An 11,048-nucleotide genomic window follows, 5' to 3' on the forward strand; every position below is an offset into this window, starting at 1 on the left:
ATACTACATATAACCGTTTGCAAAACAATATAAGATATTTTTAGCACTTCCCATAGTTGATACTCTAAACAGAAGTAAAAGAAGGCTTTGAACGATGGGCTTACACGGGTGGTTGATTTGCCGAACTCAAAGCGAAAAAAACAAAGAAATCAAGATGTTGACATCGATGTAAAAATTACCTTAGATATCTATTCTAACTAATAGAAATATAGTCTTACCTCCAAATTGATTATGAAGTGTCCAAATTCGGTAATAATTACTACGACTTTATGACATTATCTTTATTACGCCTTACTTCAGCGTATCGTAGAGTTGATACAAATTGCACGTTCAATTTCACATTTTATACGAAACAAATTTCGTATATCTTGATAAAAAGGGGATTAAGCATTTTCGATAAAATAAAGACATATGTAATACATAGTAATATAATAATATTTATTTGTTTGTTTTAATGAAAAGTATTACTTTTATGAGTCGCTTATTATTATGTTTCGTTTCTATCATTGTTTCCAAAACGAGGCTTGTTGTTTTGGTATCGGCCATTTTAAAAGTGATACAAGTGGATGGTGATCGGACGGATGGTACAAATCGAAGAACATCGCTTTAGTGAATGGTGAAAACGATCTGGTTTTAATTCCATTTCATATGCCATCCCATTGAGAAAACTAACGAGTAACAATTTTCATCTAGCTAAATACAACTGGTGATTTATAAGACGCCAAAGCCATCGGAGCAGAATGGCTTGTGGTGCAACATTGAAACGAAGTCTTGAATTTGATCCGTTACACAGTCCTGGCCAAACAACACCTAAAAGAAGAAGATGTATGCCGATGACACTTTCTCCTTCAACTCCTCCAACGAAGTATCATCAAATAAACCCTTCTCCATTTGGGGAAGTGAGTCCAAAATTGACTTCGGGTAAGATGTTTTGACAGAATGACGGCTGTTATCTCGTTTTAGACTGCTTTACTGGAAATTTCTTTTAAATACTTGACAAACGTTGCGCATTTGTTAACCTGCGTGTTAGGCATGTTGTTTATTACTGAATATTATAATAATCTTTGGTATACCTTGACATTATGTCTTATTGTCTTGCTAACTGCTTGTTCATTCGAAGATAACGAGTTGCCGGTTCATTGTGCATGCATTGGTTGGCAAATTTCGAATTACGAACAGGCAAGCATTGGACTCGATCTGAACAAACTGCATCGGTTAATGAATTCGTCGGTTTTGTTGAACGTCCCAATTCCCTTCTCACATAAGGTGGGGTCGAGTTAGAATACGGGGATAAGTAGCCAAAAATATCGTTATGGGCATAGTCTTTGTACGATGTAATATATAGAGAATCCGTATCCAGTGTCTTAAAATATCGGATGTATTTGGCGAGGGTGCAGAGAGTAAAAACTGGCTCACTACCTTTGTTTTTCTGTCCTGAGTCAAAATGTAGCAGATATTTTAAATATATATATATATATATATATAAGAGACTGACCATGTATTCTTATTCTGATTTTCATGTTGCTCTTAATGAAATTTAAAGTCTATTCCATTTTTTTAGTTGATATAATGGTGATGCACGTTAAAATAATTTCCCTGTGCGGAAATGTAGTTCAAATGGATGTAAAAAGCAATTTTATGAATTTTAGTAAATGAACTTGTTTTTTTACATTAAATAAAAATCACTTATTAAGAGTTATTCATATTTTTTAATGAAATATCCAGGCAAATCAGAAGTTAATTCTACATATATAAAAATACACTTGCCAAAATGTATTTTGACAACAATTGCAGGACAAATATAATGTTCACATTATTCAATTTGATTGATGACACGTATTACTTGTCAATGTGACATTTAGCTAAAGTTCTGATTGTACTATTAACCAGTGCTGAGCACAAATCTGTTAACCTGTTATTGAGCAAGATCGGGGTATCTCAATGGAAGGATAAAATACTGTAACATAATCCCAATCCTAGGTTGGCTATACAGCCGAATCTATATATATGCATATAGACTAACCTGACCACTGCTCAAATTGGAACATTGCTTGAACTCTTTTTTTTTTATGTTGGGTTCTCATTCCACAGAACTGGTTTGTGCACTTTGAGGCATGATAATTAAGGGATATATTTACACTTATCATAGATAAGAAAAGGTTTCTTACTACAGTGGTAATCTTGATCCAGCAAACAACTGCACAGCAGATCCTGCTGTGTGCAACAACTATTAAAATAAACTTTGGTTCCCATACAATTTGCATACTTATTATTTTGCTTATTCTGAAATAATCGTGGTAAAATATCTTATTTAAAAGAAAAGTATTGCATCAAAAGCGGATTTGACATATCTCACACATTATAGTACAAACTTAATATTGGTTCATAGTTTACCCCATGCTAATCGACGATCAAAAGTCTTTTGGGCTTTTCTCAAGGAATATTTGAATATCATAGAACAAAACCACCATATGATAAATATTTGACATTTCAATGGGGGTGTTCGGGCACAGGTTCTGTCTTCCATTAATATCTGCCATAACATCAGTGTCATTGACAAACTACTGAGAATGATAATGTTATTTGATATAGCAGAAAATGTTCATGACATGTCTCTTCTAAGTTTATGCAACATTAGTTTAAATTATTTGGAGCACTGCTCAGATGAGTGTAGACCGAAGGTAAACAGGTGAGGTCTGGTCCTATCTTTTTTATGCAGATGAAAAAAATGGATGGCAAATCATACATCAATCAATTATAAAAAAAATTATTTTTACTCACTTTTAGGGATTTTTTTTTTTACTTTGTGATTGCAGTTTTCAGTATTCTTCATTCCCTATTTAATAACAAGTTCAATAGCAGGTCAATCCGATCTGGTGTTTGTTATACACTGTTATGTTGCCTCCAGATAAGCATCCCTTCAATGCAGATTTGGGCCACAGGTGAACTTACAACATGATATTTTCATGCCTAAAAATATACATGCAATGAATGTCAATTGTATGGCAGAAGCAAGTAGGATATGTGGTGTTTTTATGAAGAAATAAGACAATTTCTTGTCACCTGAACCTAATGTTTGATACCAATGCCCAAGTTGTAATTCAGATTGGCATACATGTACAGTACACTACAGTAGCCATAGACAGAGAACTGAAGCTACGTTACTGCCATTGATAGTCACCAACAACATAAGCAGTGTTACATTTTGGAAATCTTGATGTAATGACCTTAATTTTTCACTTTGTAATACATTTATCTTCATTAATATATACATGAGTGGAAGTCTTCACTAAATGTCCTGAGCATAATTCAACTTCATTCAAATCAGCACTGGTACTTAAAGCCCCAATATACATAAAAATCACTATAAAAAAACAAACTTTACCTTATCTTCCCCGTACTATATGTAACAAAACAAATACTTTCCTTTAATTAAATAAAATAAAACTGACTGTTTTCAATTTAAATAAAAAAATTTAAAAAATCGGAAAATAAACAATGTGGGACCCACAATAATTCATACATTACCGCTCGTAGCGATGACATTGCACATGCACATATTCCATGTGTGTAAACATGGCAGACACAGTACAGATGTTTACCAGTCGCTTCCTTTTTTCCCAATCATACATCAGGTCAGTTCTGAATTCTTACATTATAATTGTGCGTCGTATCGTTTCTAAACTAATTATTCCTTCTAATAATCTCTCAAAAACTGAATGTTTATCACAGGAATACCTCAAGTCTACAACAAGACTTCGCAAACAATGTTTGTAAACAAAAACTAACCGTAGACATATCTGCATGTGCTTCCTCTATAAGTATAAACCTCAACTCTCGCGAGATCAGGTCATGAACTTTCCGATGTGGTTCGGCAACAATCGTAATTTCGATGGCGGCGTGTTTAAAATGGGGATGTGTTTACAAATAGCGAGTTTCAACTGCTGATATGTCAATACTTTATGACCAAGGTTGTGTTTTATGTTGGTTAGAAATCAAATATGGCTGCCATCTTGGGAAAATACTTTTAAACTTCTCAAGTTCTACTGGTGAAATTGAACTGAATTTTTGTGGATATGAGGAATTGTTTTTTTTCCCTTCGCAGCTAAAATATGTGTTCTAAAACTGCTGATATATAATATATAGCTGTGTGATAGGTGTTTACAATCAGATTATCATTAAGGCCTATGGTCTCTTGGTTTTCTAGGTTTTTTTTTTTTGATCAGGATATGAATGTGATGGTTATTGAAGATCAGATATACGAGAAGTTTTTTTTTTTTTTTTTTTAAATATAATTCAATGTAATCTTTTCATCTCCAGAGCAAATTGCCACAAGTCTTGGTCTGGAAATTAAGAGGATGCAGAGAAGGAAGCAATTGCATTATCAGTCATCTGGAGGCCAGAGTCCACCAAACATGTCTCCCCAACATGAGGCTTCCTCCTCTTCACATTGCTTAACAGCTATGGAAAGCAGCAGTGTATGTGCCTCCCCTTCCTCTTCTTCCACTTCACTGTTTAGTGCTCTGTCACCAAGCAAAAAAGATGCCCCACTGTTCACCTTCCGGCAGGTCAGCCTCATATGTGAACGTCTGATCAGAGAGAGGGAAGATCAAGTCCGCCAGGAGTACAATACTACACTGACTTGTAAACTAGCAGGTGAGCATTTCATGAACAAGAATATTCTTATCTCCCCCAACTTCATTCTATGATGTATGCCAACATGTACATAGTTGCATTTGTTGTAGATTTGTTTGTTATGCAGTGCTAGTAGAGTGAACAATGTAAACACCAAGATGTGCTGCCAGATTGCATTTAAACTGTCACTGTAGAGAGTAACTGATAGAGTTGAAGTTCAGTATTTTGAATATCATGGTACTAGCAAAAAACTTCCAATACATCAAGATATTGAACATCTTAGACAAGTTATGTTGACGTTTTTATGTTCATGTCTTTAATTGTTGACGGCACATCTCTATTTAAAAAACCTGTATGCAATAAATACCAAAACACGTTTAAATGAAAAGAGACATTTTATCTTAAAGCATTTTCATTCATGAAATGAAAAACATAAAATTGTCAATGCATGCTTCCGTTTACACTTGTGCCTTCATGTACAGTATGTGTATTTTACAGATCAATTTTAAACAAAACAATGTACAACATTAAAGAGTTCATCACATGTTAGAGTTATTATTTAAAGAATAATACATATGTATAAGCACTAATTGATTTAAAAGAAAGGAAATTAATATCACAATGTAGTCTGTCCAGAAAGGACAGCACAAACTTTACACATCTTATGTCATAAAAATTACAAGGTTCTGATGACAACTAGTCTGAATCAATAGGGGGACACATGATTGACAAATAAATCACCATGTTTCTTTTGCTTTTATGCTTAAAAAGAAAAGTGAAGATTTGAGAATGAGTGACATCTTAAAAGCGTTCAGGATTTCCTCTGTATGTTTTCACAATTCTGTGAATTAGACCTGCCGCTGTGAACATCACACAACATCCCATTATCTATGTTGATTAAATGTAATGCTTGTAAGTAAGCAATTAAATTTTGATATGTGTCCTGTTATTAATTAATTTCGTAAAATGGAATGAAAGTACCTATACAGTACAGGTGAATTTTTTGTTCAAATCATGAGTTGTCCATGCCTGTGTTATAGCCAACTGTTTTTGAGAAAACATTGATACATTGAAAAGTTTTATTTATATTCATAAATTGATAGGTTAGTATATGGTAGAAAAAAATTGCAAACTGTGCAAAAAATTTGATACATGATGAATTTCAATCATGGGGAATTTTGATTTAAAAAGTTTGACTTGTTTATTATTAAAAGGTGATCGAGTAAATTTGGAGTATTATACCAATATCTTGCTCTCGCAACTTTATTTTTTAAAGGAATTTCATTAAACTTTGTGCAGTGGTGACCAATGACAATACCTTGTAGGAATTAGTGTTTTTTTGGATCGAAGTGCATAAAATAAGCTTTAAATTGACTATTTACAGTTACATTTCTTTAAGAATATTAATCAAACTTTTAAAGGAAAGTTAAACAATGTTATGAGAATGACTCAAAATTAACATCACTGTTACTGTTTCAAGAGTAATTTGGTGATTAATGACACTTAGACATGGCAGCAGAGTCTTGGAGGCATGCATGTCTTTGACATTTTCTGGTCTGTATATCATAAATGAATGTCTGCAGCCTTGTGTTGCCAAAGTGAGTCACAAAGTTCTATATCTCATTAATTTTCTTTATCTTTCAGAACAATATGAGGCTTTCTTGAAGTTCAATCATGACCAGATACACAAGAAGTTTGGAAATGCACCTGTTAGCTGTATGTATATAATGTATTATAAATTCTGTACTAGTTATTTTAACTATAGGACTACATCAGGATATTGTTATGTATCGATAAAATTCATTCTAAAATATTTCATGCAGTGAAAATTTGATATTTTACTTAAGACTTTTGAAAAAATTGTTAAATATCCATTTTACCAAAGTACATATATATATAATGTAAGCATGGAACATAGTGCACAGTAGCTACAATGTGTCCATGTATATAAATGCTTCTATTTTAGAAATCAGTTGAATATGCCACATTTTACCTAAGCTGGTTGGCATCATATATATGTAATTGATGAAGAACTGTTTAAAAGTTCACCACAGTCACTTAACATTGCTCCTTTTTGACAGACATCTGTGTCATAGCATGGCAATCATTTGATAAAAGATATTTCAAACATCATTTAGTCTTTTCAGATAACATATAAATGTTACAATGTCTGTTTGTCAATGAACATTTTGTTTCCAACATCTAGAGCTTTAAATTGTGTCAAATGGAACTATATATAATTTAGAACCCATTTGATCATTTTACATTTCAATTTTTGAAAATGTGTATTTTCTGAACAGCCTGGAAGAGCCACTGTCTGAAACAAGAAGTTACCAGATTCTACCTTCTGCAATCTCACTTGAAAGATTACACTATAGACTTAAGAAGTGAAGTTAATAAGTGATAGATGGTTTCTGATACAAATGTATCCTGATCCATTGAAGAATATGAGAAATGAATATGAAAAAAAGGAGGGGAATGGGGAGAATGCATAGCTATTTTGCACAGTTTAAAACTCTGATGGTTTTAATGGATTAAACAAATATTCCTTTTTATTCTTCAGATGTGTCTTGATGTGGAGTGGATGGTAGCTGAAATGTCCGTGTCCTTTTCTGCTTGCAAGAAGATTTGAAAGAATGTTGGAAAAAAATTGATGTTAGAAATTTGTAACTGTTGATGTATCATCACTTGTAAATGAAAATATTGCACTTGTTAGCCTTGCATGCTTGAGAAGGAATGAACAGATGTATTGAAGGCAGGTGCATTTACTGAATTCACTCAACGGCATTATTTATTAATGGAACTTCAGTAAGAAATTCATTGTGTTGTGAAAAACTGCTCATAATGAAAAAGGGAACTAGCTAATATACAAGTATAACGGGATAAATTTCTGCCACTGCCTGCTAGATGTTTTGATTTGCCGTTACAACAGCAATACGTTGTGACTTTGTTGGCCAGTGGTTCTGGAAGGACAATTAGTCACAATTTTCAGACTGATACCACATCCATGTGTGTTCGCGTATCGGACCTCAAGGTCTTCATGATAACCTTACAATTACTCGGGTCTATTACTCTACCAAAAAGTCAGGTAGAGCATCTCAAGTGTGTGTACTTCATTGTGTTTTAATATACTGTGTTTGGTTGCGTGTTTGGACTACTTGCATAGAGGTGCACATTTATGAGTAAGTGGTGGGCCAGTCTATGTCAGCCTCCTGCTTTTAGACACTTTGTGTATATATATATATTTACAACTTTGTAATACAGTAACATTATCTGTACATACATAACCATTATGCTGCATGTGACAGTAGTCCACAGTTAATACAGGTAGACAGATGTCTTCTGAAAAACAAGGAATATATGGTATAAGTTATTCGATAGGGAGAAATGTGTTGACATGGTGAGGAAGGGTTGATCAGTGAATTGCCTTTGTATGGGTGTCTGGGCACAAATATTGTTGCTTAGGATGCCTTTTCAATCATTCAGTTTAATTTGAATCTTGTTTGCATTAATATTTCTACACTTTTTAAGTTTTATTTCATTTTAATTAATATTTAAGAGTTTTAGTTTAGCGAACACAAGTAGTGTTGTATTTTATTTCATAGAGGGAAACCACTGTTTTCATACCATTATCAGGCAGTAGAATTATAATTATGTAAATAAATCTTATTTGTTGGACATAACTAAAATTTGAAAAATAAAATCTGATTCACACTCCATTGTGCTTTCATTTATTAGCCTTCCTATCAAATTGTCTTGCATCTGTTGTCCATTGTTTTCTGACACTATTTCTTAAGTACATGAACCAGATGATTCTGTCTCAGATTTCATATGTAAGTTCCACTTGATTCCTAGCGGTGAAGTTTTAATATTTGTTATGATAAAGAGAACATCAGATGACTTTAAAGTTACCATTTTGGATTCTGTTTATGAAAATTTATGGCTGGCCGTTACTTTAAAAGTACTGAATGGATCTGAGAAACAAAATGTCTAACAGGTGACCATCTTGGATTTTAACACTGGAAGTTTGTTATCGTATCAGAAGGATGTATTTTAAACTTAAATAAAAAAAAGAAGGGAGAGGGCTACAAATCAAATTTTTACAATCCTGGGATCTCAAAAGTACATAACAGCATCACCAGCCACCAGAAAATGATTCAGTGCATCTCTTTATCGCCTGTATGGGCACCTTGCAAGGCAGTGCAACAGGATATTGGCCTTTTAGGTGGCCAATCAGATGATGGTGAGCTATGCAGCAGCTCCCTGCCTGGATTGCGATGCTTTTTAAGTGAATGGTTACTTTAAGGTAGTGTTTAATCATTGATTAATATAGAAACAGTAAGTGACGGTAAGAATTGTTAGGTAGCAGTACACAGTTTCTCGGTGTGGCCATGGGTGATTTTTTTGCTCATTAGATTACCCCATTATAAAGGTTTTAATTAAAAATGAAAAAAAAAATCCTTGCTAAAATTGGTCCTGTCATGTTAAAGTGGACAATGTGGGGTTTCATTTTTTTCAGGATAATATTTTAGCTTTTTGTTGGAGATTACTATTTGGGCAGTCTCGAATCTGTGTCTACGCACCAAAAACTAGCTTCACAGGAAGTGAAATTTTCATAGCGTTTACATGTGGTCATGTTATGAAGAATTTCCGAGTTGGAATTTGCTAAAATGTAAGTACTTTGTTACCATGACAGTGTTGTTGATTGTAAGATAGGTGTTTAGAATTAAATTTCTCCAAGAAAGTTGTAGTGTTGGATTGGAATTAGCAGTATTTTTGCATTTTTAGCATTTTTTCAGTAGGTAACCATGACAATCAAATGTCAGAAATCAGAGGAAATTTTTTTTTACACAAATTTCATCTCTCTACTGTTAATGTAATTATTATGCAGTTTATAAATATATGTACATGTAATGATGTATTTTTCATAACCAATCTGCTATACCTGTATATCTCAAACATGACAAATAATTTCAGGAAAAATGCAAATTAACTGTTTACTGCTACCTTAGTATAAATGCCTTTGAATGAAGCGATTTTCGTTCGGAAAACTCCTATATTTTGCCTCCAAACTAGCAAAAACTCCTATATTTGTGGAAAAAATATTTCTATATTCCTCCTATATTTTGAAGAAGACTTTGTTGACAATCTGTAGTCGTTTCGACCGACATAGATGGACTTTGAAGTCGTGCTAAAAACTCTTCTGGCTGTATTGAGCATCATGTATTTGTTTTCCATCCAAAATTTACAATGGAAAGTATTGAATTCCCACCTAAGGGCGCACTATCCGGACTCGATTTCCCATCTAGAATACTCTCTAAACTATTGAGTTTCCACAGCATGTGGTACTATCCGAACTAATGATTAAAAATCACAAGGAATTTTAGAACTCGTGATTTCCCATCCTGAGGGATACTTACCAAACTATTGTTTTTCAGCTATCCCCATCCACGCATATTTGCCGTTACGCGGTAGATCTGCTCACCCCATCGGCACATTCTTCCACAGAATCCATTAGGAATGTGAAATTTCAATATAATAGGACTATTCGTATTTAACGTAAAACTATAACAGCAGCAGCATATTGAATATTGCATACTATTCTTTTTGCGGCGTATCGATAAGGTTTACAGGGTCTTCATATTGACTTGTATGTACGAATATGACAACTTTGATAGACATGTGTAATGATAATCGATTTTCATCACGTACTAAAGTAGATATCGTTTGTACCACATCATTAGTTTTTCCCAGGACCACCACACAGAATAAGTAATTAGGCACCCGTGACAATATATAATGGGGATTCTTTCATCTTAGATACAATGTCTACACTTCATTTTTTTTACATACTCACTGGGGTCATAGAGATGTTAAAGGTATCACACAAAATTGGCAGTTTCGAATGTAACTTTCTTTCTCGGTAAACTGATATAAGAAGATTTATAAAAGAGGTTAAACTTAAACATTCTGTAAGTATGATGTAGGTTTGTATCCATATTACTCTTTTCCAATAACTCTTGTTGGTGAATACGTTGAAAACTAGGTCCATACATAATTCCTTTTTATTGGGTCTCGGAATAACGAACTCATTATAATATTGAGTGGTTGGGTACGGTTTCTTGCCAACATGACTCCATCTACCAGCAAGTGAAGTCTTACCAACGGACGGGAGTAACTTACCTATAAGAGTTATCTCCCATTATACACTCTGATGGGCAGTTATTCAGTTTGAAATTGTCAAACTTGGATAACGAGCACTTATCTCTTCTGAGGGATTGTAGAATTGATAAGGAAATTGAGTGGCCTAAGACTCACAGTGGTTTAAGGCGCCATCATGAAGTTTGTCTTGAGTACCTTTATTGCTGTTTGTTGTAAGTTTGAACATATTCACGTTTATTGTGCAGTATATT

General features: G+C 33.7%; 1 protein-coding gene across 1 annotated transcript; it reads left to right on the top strand.

Annotated features, from left to right (window-relative positions):
* Positions 1 to 560: 560 nt before the first annotated feature.
* On the top strand, positions 561 to 8,349 carry LOC132557323 (akirin-2-like). The gene is made up of 4 exons (XM_060221808.1): positions 561 to 921; positions 4,321 to 4,656; positions 6,280 to 6,351; positions 7,199 to 8,349. Exons 1-4 carry the CDS (start codon positions 741 to 743, stop codon positions 7,207 to 7,209), a joined length of 600 nt encoding a protein of 199 aa, XP_060077791.1. The 5' UTR covers positions 561 to 740; the 3' UTR covers positions 7,210 to 8,349.
* The last annotated feature ends 2,699 nt before the right edge of the window (positions 8,350 to 11,048 follow it).

This window comes from Ylistrum balloti, unplaced genomic scaffold, assembly GCF_031769215.1.
Source record: "Ylistrum balloti isolate Yb309-2 unplaced genomic scaffold, AGI_CSIRO_Ybal_v1 Utg370660, whole genome shotgun sequence".
In the NCBI taxonomy this organism is placed as follows: domain Eukaryota; kingdom Metazoa; phylum Mollusca; class Bivalvia; order Pectinida; family Pectinidae; genus Ylistrum; species Ylistrum balloti.

Coding starts and splice junctions, on each gene's coding strand:
- LOC132557323 (XM_060221808.1), top strand. CDS start 741: ATGGCTTGTGGTGCAACATTGAAACGAAGTCTTGAATTTGATCCGTTA. Junction 922..4,320: donor GAGTCCAAAATTGACTTCGG/GTAAGATGTTTT, acceptor TTTCATCTCCAG/AGCAAATTGCCACAAGTCTT. Junction 4,657..6,279: donor ACTGACTTGTAAACTAGCAG/GTGAGCATTTCA, acceptor TTTATCTTTCAG/AACAATATGAGGCTTTCTTG.